Source organism: Melanotaenia boesemani, chromosome 8 (genome assembly GCF_017639745.1).
Source record: "Melanotaenia boesemani isolate fMelBoe1 chromosome 8, fMelBoe1.pri, whole genome shotgun sequence".
Lineage (NCBI taxonomy): Eukaryota > Metazoa > Chordata > Actinopteri > Atheriniformes > Melanotaeniidae > Melanotaenia > Melanotaenia boesemani.
In genome coordinates this window covers 15,122,655-15,138,226 of record NC_055689.1, presented here as the reverse complement: position 1 = coordinate 15,138,226, position 15,572 = coordinate 15,122,655, and the positions used below count along the sequence as shown (strand labels likewise).

The window sequence follows — 15,572 nt, the reverse complement described above, 5'->3', positions numbered from 1 at the left end:
TGTTGCCATTCAATCACTTAAGAACAACGGCAAAGGATGGGGGTTGATGGGAGCAGCCAAATTATCTCCTTTGCTTACTCAGTGAAAGAACTGTACTCCCCTTGTCCTGCATTCTCACACCCTAGTTTGTTCCCTCCACATAACTCATTTTCATCTAGCACTGTTATTCATCTTCATCACACTCATTAATAAAGTACTGTTCAATCAGCTACCAGCTCAACCTTTGTAGTTAGTTTGTATGCACTTTACGGCAGACAAAGCAGTTCATGCTACTTGAGATCAGACATTTTTCTTGATTCGGGGTGTTTTTTGGTCCCATTGTGTTGCTGTCATATATGTCCTTGCCAAGTTCTCCTTTTAGTGTATCAATGTTTGCTATTCCAGATCCACGTCATACACAAACCTTTCTATGCACTTGTATTTCTAGAGGTGGATTAAGGCTTTTACCAACTGGTTGAAAGGAGCCTGATATTCAAGGAAAAGATGATAGATAAGGCATTCAGTTTCTGGGTAGGATACAGGGGTCTCTGTTACATGTGTTCACTAGAAAGCCAGTTGCCTGTTGTTTTACAAGTTCAAGGTGTGCACTTATCAGAGACAAGTTGATGTTATCAATTTAACAGCTACTCATTAGGTGTTTTTGGACCACATGGACCTGTTCATAGTTCTTATAACTACTGAAGAATTTCCCACCTCTTTTTTGTGTCCTTACCACAGAAACTGTGACTGCCTGTAGTTAGTAAAACTTAATTTTTTAAAATCTATGCTCTTCTGTAATTCCTATGTTAGAGTAGGAGCTTTCCCAAAATAAAGGAAACCATTTATGATATAACTGTAATATGACTGGTAAAACATATGACCAAAGCACTGAAACACCCTTTCACAAAATAAATTGAAGACATTGATAAAATGTTGAAAAATGTAAAAACGATTCTTAATGTGGGGTTATTGGCTCTATAACTCTAAAAGTGGATTTATACTGGCGCGGCGTCTGCATGCGGTCGGCTACAGTGTAGCTGACGCTGGTGAGTTTGCTTTCGAGCATAGGGGGTGTGCATCATTTTGGTGTCATGTTGCAGTTTCTCTTCCTAATCTGAAGGTGGCAGCAGGGGTGGTATCGGCCGATAAACTCACCAGGTCTGAGTTTTTTTGATGGTTTACTTCAGTAGGTATTTTCTGTTTTAAAACAACAATGGCGTCCAATATGGTTCAGTGTCTTTATTAGCTTGTGGAAGAAAACAAAGAAATAATTGGATCAGCCTCTCATCAACTTGATCCACTGGTTATTGTTTTTAAAAATGGTGGTTACCACACAAATTCAGTGAGAAGATCCAGAGATCCGGCAACACGTGATCCCAAACTGACCAATCACAAAGGCGTACCTCTGCGTAACCAGGGTGCACATCTAGCCTCTGTGGACTGACAAGGCAGTGACGCAGACACCGCGCGAGTATAAATCCGTCTTAAAGAGTGGATCCACAAAGCCCTTTCACACTGGCCAGGCACCATCGCGCTGCCCGTTCCCAAGCTTGAATTTAAATCGGCCAATGCATTAACACCAAAAAATGTTGGTTCGGAACCTGAAAAGTTGGTTCTCAGTGGTCATTGAAAAATAGTGATTCTCAATCGCGAACTGTGATGTCATTAATGGTCAATGGGTGGATTCATTTGAAAACTAAGTCGCTGTTTTACTTTGTCTTCAATAAAATTAAAAAAAGAAAAAAGGCCAAAGCCAGATGAATGCTGGCTGTCAATGTTCATGCAAGTGCTGTATTGCTGGCTGTGTTTCAATAAAGTTGGGGAAAAAATAGCAAGGCAAAAAAATCAAAAAGCTTCAAAAAGTGAAGAAGGAATACCACAACAAAATAGTGTTAAAAAAAACAAAACAACATCAATTCTCAGATACTTTTTGATTCTTAAAATTTAGCATCTAGTTAGATATTATTTTGCACAGGTATCGATACTTAAAGGCCATTTTGGTGTCTGCTGGTTCAAGTAGTACATACTACAAGGCTGTGGGGGGCCTTTGTACTGATGAAGAAGTCGAGCTTCTTCATCAGTACAAACAAATCAACGCTGGACTGCAAAGCAAAAAAAACTTGAGGAAGGGTGGGTTGGTAATCGGCGTGTGATTGTCACATTGACGTCATATCCTCTAGTGGTGCGGTTCCTCCGTCCTTACAATACCACAGACAGTAGAGGTCTCAAACCTACCCACCTTGGTACCTGGTTTCAGACATGATCGGTTTCATGGAGGCTAATCCCTGGTTTCGAGGGTTTGCAGTGTATTACCGGTCACATTAGCAACTAACGCTAAGACCGCAGACACTAGTAGCTAATGCTAACAAGCTCCGCAATGTTCCACAACAGCGTTGTCACCACTAGGACTGCAACGATTAGTTGGCGTTGCATAATGCACATGCGCAAAGAAAAAAAAAAACTACAGAGTGAGACATTGTCTTCTTCCCTATCTCTGCTGAGCATTGCACATGCGCAATAAAGTCCGCCAGGGGAAAAATATGGTGGTGGACCAGGGAGCAAAACAGAGGACATCAAAAGTCTTGGATAACTTTCCGATAAACTTGCAATATAAATTAAAACATGTGAGATTTGTAAAGCGGACCATGTGTACCACAGAAGTACGTCTGCAATGCAATGCAAGATTTCAAAGCTGAAAGTGAAATAAGAGCTATTTATAATAATCATGAGATACATAATCCAAATGGGCGACTAGTCTTTTTAATAGTCGGTGACTAATTGACCATCAGAATAGTCATTAGTTGCACCCCTCGTCACCACACACATATGTACTTGGAAATAACAGGTTTACATTTCATCCTATTATCAAAAAGTAAAACATTCTGATGCTATTCATCTGATTTACATGACGGCATGTCGTACCTGCTCTCTGTGTCCACAGCAGTGCGCATACACACACAGACATGTTCGCGCACACACTGGTTTCCATCATAGTACAGAATGCATGCGTTGGAAAACACATCAACCAGCTGAAAATCAGACAAAAATATAAGTTTTCTAAATTCTCTAAGACAACTGAAGATGGAAGCATCTTGCTCCAGTAAGGAGCAGATGGAGTATTTCTCCTGCTCCAGTGTTACTCTGATAGCGTCGCGGCATCAACATACTTTATCTCATACTGTTAGAAGCCAAGCAAACTGAGGTGTTAACAATACCAGTTTAGTTTTTAAACTAATACTTTATGCTAATGTTTTAAATATTGTTTTAAACAACAGTCTGTGTTTGTGAATGCTCTCTGTAGCGCTAACCAGTCCAAACATTAACCAGTGTTCATTAACAACAGTGCAATGCAAATTTATACAGTTTCAAGTGGAAGAAATTAACACTGAATAAAGAAGAAAAACAATCCCAAATAAGAGGAATAAATGGTTCCTAAATTAGATTGCGAGCATATTTGGATTGATCTCTGTGATAAGTATAAAACATTTTGAGTTGATCCATTCACAGAGACTGCTGTATATCCTTCAGCACACTCCAGTCCATGAGTTGGTGGTAATGCACCTATAAGCTGATTGCTAACTGCCCAAAAAACAAAAACAAGGAAAGTTAGGATGATGATACAAAAACTAAAATCACCGCAAAAAAATGCTACATCAGTAACATGATAGTGGTTATGTTTTGTTAAATTGTTAAAAGGTAAAAAAAAAAAAGAATTAATACCAGGTACGAATTTTGTTGGTTAGTAAGTGGAAAAATGGGAAGCGCGACTAATTTCTTTACTCACCTGAAAAGGGGACAGCCCAGCAAGTACCCAGAGGGCATGAACATGTGATCGCCTACTGCGTCAAACAGAGCAGCGTCACCCCATGATGTGTCTGCCATCTCATATGAAAAGCATTCGGAATTAAGTAAATAAAATTATATTTTACAGTCTTACTATGTTTGTTTTATATTGTGATCCTTTATTAGAATACGTTTGAAATTGACAGCACTAACAAAATATATCAAGATCAAGATTGAGCTGAGCAAGTAATATCATGATAGTATTCTTGCCAGCCATTATCTCACAGTCCCATGTGTCATACTAAACAGGTTCATCAGCCCAAGCAGTGGGAAGAATCACTGTCTAGCAGATTAACTGATTCTATAAAGCAGCAGCATGTAATGTTTTTTTTTGTTGTTTTTGTTTTTGTTGTTGTTGTTGTTTTGTTTTGTTTTTGTTTTTTTTTGCCTCAAAACATATCTGTGTCTAGTGATCCCTTTGTGGGTCTTAAACTACAACTATTCAATCTACCACTTTTTCAGATATAGTCAAATAGGTCAAATGGGTGTTGGTAGATTTATAAAAAGTAAATAGTATTTATCCAAATGCTGGGGTTGAGGCTACTTAAGTAGTATTGCGGGTTAAGAAAATATTTTAATTTTAGTGTTCAAGCCAGTCTACATTTAGTAGAGTTGGTTATATAATCATATTTTTGTGCTTAACTAAAAATATGTTATATGATTCCTTAAAATTAAGTCTCACTATGTTCTGCTTCAGTATGGTTTAGGTTTGAGGCATGTATGGGTTTAACAAGTGTGGCTGTAGCAAACTTCCCTTTAAGAGCTATCTCTCTCTTATGTCTTTTCAGTCCCTTTCCCCCAGGCATTTTTGGTACACTTTCATTTTTTGGTGACTAGAAATTGAAAGTCCTAACATGTATTTTTATACTGGTATGGGCAAAATGCAGAAGGGTAAGAGATCAAAATTTGCATGAAATTTTTAAGCAGATGTTTGAGTGAATCTCAGAGACTAAAGAGTGTTCAAATCACAAATATAATTTGAAGCTGGAATCCCTGTCACACTGTTGTTTAAAATTCACATAATTTTAGAAGACATGATGTGAAAATATAAGTTAAACTGTATGAGTTATTTACTTACAACACATTGTGTTGTGTTTAAAATCTGTGGCGACTCACAGGTCAAAACAGCAGGGCTTTGTCATTGTATATTGTTCAGTATTTCATTTACAGTGCTCACGCTCTTGAGATTTTATCTGACATCATGCTTTGTGTCTGTGTGACTCATTTGGCCAGGGAAGGAAGAAGTTGTATAGACAAATAGCACACTCAGTTAAAGGTGGCCTGGGGCAGTGTTCTTGTAAAAATGGAGACATGTCTTAAAGTTTGATGAATACATGTGCCTCAGCTTTGCTCATGAAGCCTGTGACTCAAGCCGTCTGTCTGTTTCTAGTATCTCTTCCTGTGTAATTATAGACTAGTAGTGCTTAAAGGGGTGTTGCATGCTGGGAGGAGAAGTGCACTGGGGTTCTCCAGAGAATTTGTCTGATATTACTCACTCTTTTCTTCATTATTATTATTTTTCAATTCACATTGTCTAAATACTGGACTGTTCGTTTTCTCCTGATATTGGTCTTTCTTGGGGTCATCATGAAACATAGTTGTTGTTTTTTTTTTTGTCATAGTATTAAAAATTCATTTTTGTTTGTATTTACTATATTTCACTATAGGAAATTTTTTAATTGGTTAGCCACTTTTGGTTGACTCCAAAACTGATCTAATCCCTCATGTTCAACTGCTCAGTTTTACAGCAAGACAAAAAACCACAAATTACCTCTTAACAGATAATTTTCCCACTGATGACAACTGTATGTGAGTACATTTTATAAAACCATCTAGTCTGATTTTATATTAAGCATTTCCCCATTATGAGCTTGATATCACATCTCATACAATATTTTGTCTTAGAATTACATCTTAAAAATTAGGTTATGTTCAAATGGCACTGAAGCAGGTTCAGGTGTGAAAACAGTGGCGAAAACTAGAGAAAGGCTTCAACAGCCCCTCAAAACCACTGTAGTACATACTACAAGGCTGTGGGGGGCGCTACGATGATTATCTCATTTTGATATAACATTTTAATACAAGTGTCACTGAAAAGTGGACTTTAAGTCTTCACTAGCTGATTATTTTTTATATATTCTGTTTGTGTGTATGTGGGTGGGTGTGCATGGTGTATGAAATTATGTAAATAGCAAAATTTGTAATGTAATATCGAGGAGACCCCAGGAAGAATAGTTATTGATGTTTCAGTAGCTAATGGGTATCTTAATAAATGAAATGAATTGAAAGAGTAACACTCCAGAGCTAGAACAAGACAGAGCACATGCGCAGATAATGACATATCTGCTTGCTCCCGCTGTTGATGGTACAGTAGTGCAGCACTGTGTTGTAAAAGCAGTGCATTTTGGTGCTAAAGCTGTACACAAGCCAGGACTGTCTGGTGCAGCACCACAACACAGCTGAGGGGTATTGCACGAAACCAGAATAAAGAAATCCAGGATGATTAAGCAAGCCCAGCTTGACCTAGCTTGCGCGGCCTATCCTGGCTTAATTGGTTGCACGTTTGCTGAGCCAGGATGAGAAGGTGCGGCTAGGTTAAGCCAGGTGAAGATAGTTGGGATAAGTGCGTGTGCACGGCATACTGAAGCAGACCTCGCGATCGCTCACAGAATCACCGATGGGGAAAAGGATAAAAGTCGCGCGTCCTACGTCACGGCCGCTGAACAACAGCTCCTGACGGAGTTCTCTGACGAAGTTAAGGATATTATAAGGAAAAAAGGCAAAACCAATGCCATAAGTAAAGAACGCGAGAGAGCCTGGCAGACAATAGCCGACCGGCTTAATGCGTAAGTGGTCAAAAACTGTACAATTAATAAACAGTGCTCCACTGGAACTGTCATAATTAGGCTACAATTAAAGGAGTTACTTTTCAAATCCACTAACTGTTGTATACTTTAAGAGTGACAAGCAGGTGCATGTTACTCAGGAAATGTAGAGTATGATTAGGTCCAAACAATTATCCACAATGTGTCATTTAATCTATTTTCCTCATGTAACGTTTTTATCTATTTTATCTTTCTGTCCTTCATAAAGGACAAACCTGTCTGGCCATAAAAGGACCTGGCAGCAAGAAAAATTAAATCTAAGAACATTTTGCAGGCTGGCAAGTGACTCCAAAGTAGATAACCGTGAACAAATGAGGTGAATAGATGAGGTGTCTGCTGACATGTTCAATGTCTGTATGATTGTAGCAGTTAAAAAAAAGGCCTATAGAACTGGTACAGGGGGCGGCCCACCAAGCCAGGATGTGACTCCAGCAGAGGAACTGGCCTCCATTTAAATAAAGGGAGGCCAGTGATGGAGGGGATCCAGGGAGGGACAATAACTGACTCTGTCCCAGCCACAGAAACTGTCCGCTTCATACAAGGTACATCACGTACTGCAATTCTACTGCACATGGAACACAATCAAATATAATATAGTGTCTGACTTTGGATAACCTTGCAGTGTCTGGGAACACAATTACACTTTTGGAGCCACCAGAAGATGATCCGGTTAGTACAGTGTCTCGAAATCACAGGCTTGGTATGTTCTGTGAAATCTTAATCCGAGTCCTCTCGCTGCATGTATACGGCAGGGGGAAGGCACATCTGCAGCTGCAGAATGCACGTCTGCAGATGAGGAGACTGTGTCAGTGGAGTCCAGAAGGCTTGAGGCATGTCAGTTTTATGGGATTGGACTGCTTATTTATTCCATGAAGGATATGAAGTCAGTGATGTGGTGCTAATACAAAATGTGTAGCAGGTCCCGGATGCTGCACAGTCTCCTAAGCGGCCTGGTAACATTGTGAGTATTGGCTAAAGTAAATCTACGTTATGCACAAATCCTGCTGTGCTAATTGACATTTCCTTTACAGACTTCACAAACTGTCAGAACGCTTTATTCAGGGCACCTGGAGAGAGAGATAGAGCTGGCAGATGTTAAAAGCTGACTCAAAAAGAGCAAGCTCCAAGGAATGGAGCTGGATCTTGAGATTAAACGCCGGACACTCAGAAAACTGCTGGAAATCCAGTAACGGAAAATCTGTATCTCTCAATGACATAGTCATCTCCAAAGGCCAGGGGATGTGACCTATGGGGCGCCAAGTGTAAAAATTCAGTATAAAAGTTGTAGCTGACACATTTTCATTATTTATCTCACTTTTCTCACATTTAGCACATTTTTCCTACATTTAACATAACTTTTAACCACATGTATAATGGTCAAATAGAACATCTAAATCTAAATTTTAAATCTAAATCTAAATGTTATATGTTATATCTAAATGTTTAAATCACCCCATAGTGACCTGTCCCTGAAGACTCGTTCACGTCTGAATGCTCTTCTGAGGATCCGGGATTCCTCGTCCAGCACATCCTCCGAAAAAGGGCAAGCCATTATGAAGAGGGAACAGGTGAAGGGGAGTTGGACCTGAATATTCTACATTGCCCTCGTCACGGATTTCTTTGAATACACCTTTGTAACCTCATCCGCTGTGTTTTGTAATCTCAATTAATGCAATAAAACACATATTTATAAAACCTCTGACAGCAATTTGACGAACAGTCTTCATTAGCATAGCAATATAACACTTGGCCTGATGAAATCATGCACTTATGACCAAGTTGATATTGTGTGATGACATCGTGATCCTGTATTTAAATAAAATGACTAAAAAAAAAAAAAATTATATGCACTGCACTAGCACTACACGACAGCACCTGGGTCCAACTGGACTCAAAAGCGGTCTGACTAACACTTAATTATGACGTCCCATCTTGTTTGAATTCATGCTTGTGTTGTTCTTACTCTCAAATGTAAGTGGCTTTGGATAAAAGCGTCTGCTAAATGACTGTAGAATAGAATAGAATAATAATACTAAAACTCGAATCCATATAAAAAGGCTGTTGCGATTACGAACAGATTTGGATTAAATGTACAGTGACTGTATATGTAATATTTTAATACTGGATGATTAAAATGACGCGCCATACTTAGGAAGACCATGGACATGCTGTAAAACACATTAATTCCTCATAGAATTGACGTTGGACATGCAGGTGACTCGCTAGGATTAATCTTAGCCTGAGCAGTTAGCCTGGTCTGGAGCAGGCTAGCTGCAGCGGATAAATCACCACAGTAACTTGGCCGGGATTAGTTTGAGCTGCTTTCATGCAACTGATTTAGGGCTAAATTTAGCCAGGATAACCAACATATCCCGGCTTAATCCCTTATCTTGGTTTCGTGCAATACCCCTCTGGTCATGGGATGCCGTTATTGTTGTTGTGTTAGGCACGCGTTCATCACATGGACGTCACATCCTCTGGTGGTGCGGTTTAGGGCTGCAACTAATGACTATTCTGATGGTCGATTAGTGACCGACTATTAAAACGACTAGTCGACCAATTGGATTATGTATCTCATGATTATTATAAATGGATCTTATTTCACTTTCAGCTTTGAAATTTTGCATAAGGTTAAGTCCGACGTGCCTCCTCTTTAAATGTTCAAGCATTGCAGACGTACTTCCATGGTACACAAAGTCCGCTTAACAAATCTCACATGTATTTAATTTATTTTGTAAGTTTAACGTGAAGTTATCCCAGACTTTTGATGTTCTCCACCGCCGTTTCTTCCCTAGTCCGCCACCATATTTTTCCCCTGGCAGACTTCACTGCACATGTGCAATTCTCAGCAGAGATTAAAAAAGAAGACGATGTCTCACTCTGTATTTTTTTCCCCTCTTTGTTCATTTGCATTGTGCAACTCTTAGCAGAGATAGGATTAGAAGACAATGTCTCACTGGTAGTTTTTTTTTTCTTTTGTTTGCCAACAATAGTCGACGGCTAAATTCGTTGTTGACTATTTTTATTGTCGACAACGTCAACTAATCGTTGCAGCCCTAGTGCGGTTACGCTGTCCTCACAATACTACCTACGGTAGAGGTTTCAAACCTATCCACCTTGGCACCTGGTTTCAGACACGATCGGTTTCATGGAGGCTAATCCCTGGTTTCGTGGGGATGAAAGGGTGGATTGCTAAACACTTTTGGGGTTTTACTACAATTCTGCGTTGTGGGAATGGCCCCTTAATCTCATAACACCTTATTTTCATGTGTGAGCACTTACATTAATTCTAACATTACGTTTGTTTAACATCCACTTCTTCTACTAAAATTGCTGTTCAATTTAATGCTGAATGTCTTTTTACCCAAAGTGCTGTGAAAAAGTAAATGCTGAACAAGAGGGATTGTGAAGAAAAACATTCTAGTTTACTATCAGTGAGGTGGATCATGATTGTCCATGTTTCTCTTTCTAACATCTTAACTTATAGAATGCCAAAGAGTCAAAAATACCACATGTACATTTCATGTTTATCATCAAGATGCCTTGTTTCTACCAATCACTCTAAATGCAATGTGTTTTTGTGTAATTGTTTGGTTAATTAAATACATGCATTTATTTAAAGAACTTAACTTGAAGTCCACTTTTCTGTGACACTTGTATTAAAATGTTACATCAAAATGAGTTAATACAAATATGCTGAATGCAATAAACTTGCATTGAACTAGCAAAATTTAAAATGGTCCTGCATACATTGAATTGTAGCTGGAGATTGAGTTCTAATGACTTAAACACAAAGAAATGTTGAATGTGTTTCATTTTGAATCTTTGATTGGCACAGAGAGTGATAGTCAGCCGTAGAGAGGGAACAAGACATTGTCTCCTTCGTCTCTTATTCTGCTGGTGTTGTGTAGATCACACTTGTCATTGCAATCTAGCAGCTTTTGGCACTATGGACCCATCATTCTGTTCTACTGCTGATCCTGTCATGATTCTAGTCCGCCTCTACCCCTCTCCTCTCTCTCCCCTCCGCATTTTAATTAGACAACAAAACAAAAATATGAATATTCATAGAGCCCAGCCTCATTAATATGCACAATTATGCAAATTAGGGTGCAATTAAGCTTCAGCTTTCCCCCAGAGATGCTGTGTTACAGAATGAGAAGGGATTGAGAGAGAGAGGACTGACAGGAATTTCTGCTTCACTAGTTTTTAAAATCACTCCTTTCAAACACGGTCACCTTTCTGTAAGCTGCTCTGGCCAGCGATAACACATGCTAGCCATGTGAATTCAAGACCATGAGTCTGTGGTAATGCAAAGGTGTAAGCCAAATGTGTGGGAATAAATGAGCTATGAATGACTGTTGCCATGGAAAATGTAAAGGAGTGGAGTGGGAGAACGAAGAATGTTGAGGATGATTCTGGAAGCCTCATACTGGGTGTTAATTATTCAAACTTCCTACAGCTCATATCCACACTGTGACAGCACTGTCACTACGCTGTCTGTACATGAGCTATAAAGTGAAGCTCTTCATTGAAGGTTACTTTGAGCAGCCTGAAGGAGTTAGGAAGTTAGGAATTTCTTGCAAAACCAGGGCATAAATCTCTGATAAGAATGTGTTTGCCATTAACTGGGGGAAAAAAAAACCTAACCCAGTTCTTTGTGTTCCAGGTATAGAGGAGAGGAGTGGGTCCAGTCCCTGGGGACAAGGCGAACAGAATAGTCCATCTTTCAACCAGGGAAGGGTATGGTTTATTTGAACTTATTACATTACACTCAGCCTAAATGGTTTAGTGCAGCTCAGTTGGCTGCAAAATTCTTCAACCCCTACTGAATGGGAATCCAGTGCAACTGAGGTTGAATAATTTTGCTGTACACATTTTAAACTTTGGTCACTCACCAATTTTTTTACTGCTCAAATTTTGACCACTATTATAGTACTATAGTCAGAAGTACATATGCAGTTGTGACCTAGTTTCCAACACACAATTAGTTTGATTTGACTCTAAACACAAGCTTGAGGGCCACTGTCCTGCAAGTTTTCAATGTTTCCTGCTTCAACACACCTGATTCAAATTAAATGGATCCAACAGCCAATTAAGTTTTGCACAATAACTCATTAATTTGAGTCAGGTGGTTTTGGAGCAAGGACACACTGAAAACCTGCGGGATTGTGGACCTCCCGGACCGGAGCTGGACACCCCTGTTCTAGAGAAACGTGCTCTATGTACTATTTGACAGTTTTGTACTGTAAGGATGTCACGAGTCAACATGTTCATCTTTAAAGTTGTAGTCAAGATTACTATTAACGCTGAGCAGGTGTGCGGTGGTGCATATAATTTATCTCCAACCACTTTTAAACAATCAAAACCTGAAGGATTTTATAACAGTATTTGTGTTTTGGTAGTTATTCCCAAGGATTTCTCAATATCTGCTGTAAAACTGGGTTCAAGCTCATGTGCAAACACTAAAACTAGGCAACTCATTAGCAAAGTATTGACCCAAATCAAGGGCAAATTTTAACCAAACTGAATTACTTTAATTTACAAATTGAAGGAGCATGAATGAACAGCTTGATAGAAATACACAGATGTCTTTTGTTTTCATGCTTTTTCTTTTTTTCCCTTTTTTTATAATCAGTTGCAATTTTTAAAATGTTTGTCCTTTTTTTAGATTTTTTTATCAATTCATTAATGATACTAAAGTAATTTAGTTTGTTTGTATTTCCATTGCTGTCTCTCTGCCAGGGTTATGGAGAAGAGGGCCTTTACAATGAACGAGAGGGCCCGGCCTCTGCCTCAGCATTTGGATCAGGGATAGTTGGTAAGAAGGCTTGAACTGAGATGTTGAAGGAAAGATGTCACAACTGTCCCATATTCCTTTTTTTTCACAAACCAAAGCAGATTTTGGGCAGTGTTTGATTAAATGCTGGAGAAAGGTGGTGACAACAACATACATTTATATCAATGGACAGTGGGACTGAATCAGAACAATGAGTTGTTTGTTTTAAGAGAGCAGTCGTTCTCACGTTAGGCACAAATGTGCCAGTTTAGAGTAAAGCATATTTATGGATGGAGGGAGCAGGGTAATCAGGGAGGATGTGGAGGAGGGGTTTGTTTGTGTGTTGCAGTTTGCATGTTCACTGTGGGAGGGGTGGAGGTGTAAAGGGCACCCGTGCACAAACAAGGCTCTCCTTAGGGAATACAGTGGACTATAGCGCTTTTCTGTTTAACTGTCAGGGGTGGGGGCAGAGGTTGTGTACAAGTGCCCTAGAAGCATTCATAATGGGTCTATTTGTTTTATTTTTGCTCTCTACAGTCAATTACCACACAACCACATATACATTCACATGGCTGATGGGATAAAAAAAAGGGATGATAAATGCACGATTTAATGTTGAGATAAAGTTTGGTTTTCACAATCCTAACATGTTTTTTTCTTTCTTAATTTCCTCACAATAACAGGGAAGGCTGAACGGGGAGCTTATTCGTCATTTGCAACGCAGGTAAGGAAATTTGAAAGATGAGTGCTTCTTTTTGTCAGTTTTTTGTTCGTGTTTTACTTGTAATATTTTTAACTAAGTCCTCCTACATCTCCTTTTTGACAAAATAAGCTTTTTTTCCTCCCTCCCTCTCTGTGTTTTTTTTTTTTAAATCTTTTTGTAGCTGGGTTTTATACCCAGTGAAATACCGATGTCCAGTCCTGATGCCATCTCCCCATCTGCTGTTAAGTCCAGTTCCCAATTTTATTCATCCTATGAGGGCAGCAACCCTCGCAGGAGACCTTCACAGGATCCCATCGGTAAGACTTCAAAGCATTGTTTCAAGCGTTTACTTATTTTCGTTATTACATATTATGTTTAACAAAAAACAAAGGTCTTCTGTTTTATATCTCTATTTGTGTTTACTATAATTTTAAAAAGGTTGTGAAAAATATCACTTATTCTTACTAAGATACAGGGAAATCGGTCAGTTCGCAATGAGGGACATCATTAAATATCAACATGATTGTCTTTTGATAAAGCATTAAGCTGGATTTATACTTGCACGGAGTCTGTGTACAGTAGGGTTGTATTCAGTGTACACCAGCTTTATCGAGCTATCACAAAGACAGACAGATTGGGCAGGGTAGGAAGGAAGTGGCAAAAGTGAACCCTTTCAATGCTTATTTTATTGTTACTTTCTCAAAAAGGGTTGATCCTTTTTGTAAGCAGTGTTAAATGATTTCCTTTTGTCACACTCCCGGCAGAATCACAGCCAAAGAAGATCAGGAAGGTGCCCCCGGGTCTGCCTTCTTCCGTGAGTACTAATATCCTGATGGCTTCAGCCTTGTACAGTATCTCAGCCCTGCCCTTCATTCCATAAAACCCCATGTTTTCATTTTTTCGCCCCCTTTCACATTTCTGACATCTTAAGTCTTCCCTCGACTTGCAGAGCAGTATAATAGCTGCAATACAGGCCTTCCAGGTCTTACAGCTGTGCATCTTGACTCCTCATTTTTTCCTCCCACTCTCGCTCTCTGGACACACTATTTCCTCATTTTTGCTACCCCCCACCCCATCTCACACCACTTCCCTCTATTCCCCTCTCCACCACCATAAACAACAGTCCTCCCCTTTCTCCTGCTCCCTCCCCCATTTCTCTACCCCAGCTGCCAGTAAAGTTGGCTGCCATCCAGGATTCGGCAGATGGTTCAGTAATTAGGAGTATATCTCTCCGTTCTGTCTTCTGTTCTCCGGTCTCTTTCCTTTTCTTTTTCTCTGTTTAATCAAATTACTGAAGAAAACTTAAGTCCATTTGGGTTTGAGTTTTTCTGCCACAGTCCTTGATACTTGATTTTTCATCCTGAATCATCTAGAGTGATAGAACAGTGGCTCCTTTATTCTCATTATAACATCCAGCTTCCATTTTATGGTAACATCTTACTATTTAAAAAGTGTGAATTATGTGTCTGTAAACCATTCAAAGGATGTCTGTGTTTAAGACGCTTAAATGAAAAAATCTCATTGAATTTGTAGATGGGGCCCCAAAAAAGTACTGAGACTGAACTGTGAATACACACTGAGCTGTCTGAAAAGTTTATTCAATTAGATTGTAAAACCAGATAGTAAAACATACATTCCAACCAGGGAGGAAACTTAACTTTTTACAGCTGTTTAAATAGGTTATATATATATATATATATAAAGTTAAAGTTAAAGGGCAACTGTCTTTAATGATCTTAAAATGCGTACTGAATGACATGCATGTAACAACATAAACTATGTAGCTTATGACTTTTTAATATTTATTAGACCAAGTTTTCAAGCATTTAAATGAAGAGTTTTACTTTTCTTTTTTGTAGGTTTATGCATCAGCCACTGGAGAGGATTTTAATCGGGACAGTTCTTGCTACCCAGTCTCCAAAGCAGGAAATGTTTATCCTGCACCGTTCTACATGCAAGGTTAGTTGATACAATATTTTCCTGCAGTATTTCTTTGTGTTTAGTTTAAAAGTTTCATCTGACAAAGACAATATTTACTTGGAAATGTTCTTCAAAAATAAATTTTTGGACTGTGTTAGGGAACAATGGAGATATGTAGTTTCATTCGTGTGTCACTACACCCCCTACGGTGCCATAAGAGTGAATCAGTGGTTAAATGAAGTCATCACAGTAATGTGACATGTCCTGTGGCTGCTTATCCCTCGCCCTTATTGCTTCCCCCTCCTCTACTGGATGCTCTTTCACAGAAGGTCTCCACCCACCCTCCAATCACTGGGGCTCTGCTGGGTCGATGGTTCAGCCTGGTTATTCTGCCATACTGGGTAACTCGCCCCATCTGAGCCAGCATGGGCCATTCACTGCCATTAACCCACAAGACAGACTG

The 15,572-nt window shown here is 39.2% G+C and overlaps 1 protein-coding gene across 10 annotated transcripts in view; it reads left to right on the top strand.

The window, feature by feature from the left end:
• Positions 1 to 15,572, top strand: part of tcf3a (transcription factor 3a) — a 30,907-nt gene that overhangs the window by 6,560 nt on the left and 8,775 nt on the right. For 9 of the 10 annotated variants that reach the window (XM_041992397.1, XM_041992401.1, XM_041992399.1 and 6 more), the window contains 7 exons: positions 11,377 to 11,450; positions 12,453 to 12,528; positions 13,170 to 13,210; positions 13,371 to 13,506; positions 13,954 to 14,003; positions 15,049 to 15,148; positions 15,436 to 15,572. In XM_041992397.1, the coding sequence (XP_041848331.1) occupies positions 11,377 to 11,450; positions 12,453 to 12,528; positions 13,170 to 13,210; positions 13,371 to 13,506; positions 13,954 to 14,003; positions 15,049 to 15,148; positions 15,436 to 15,572 (614 nt within the window). The remainder of the gene's footprint in view (positions 1 to 11,376; positions 11,451 to 12,452; positions 12,529 to 13,169; positions 13,211 to 13,370; positions 13,507 to 13,953; positions 14,004 to 15,048; positions 15,149 to 15,435) is intronic. The other variant, XM_041992395.1, reaches the window with a different exon arrangement.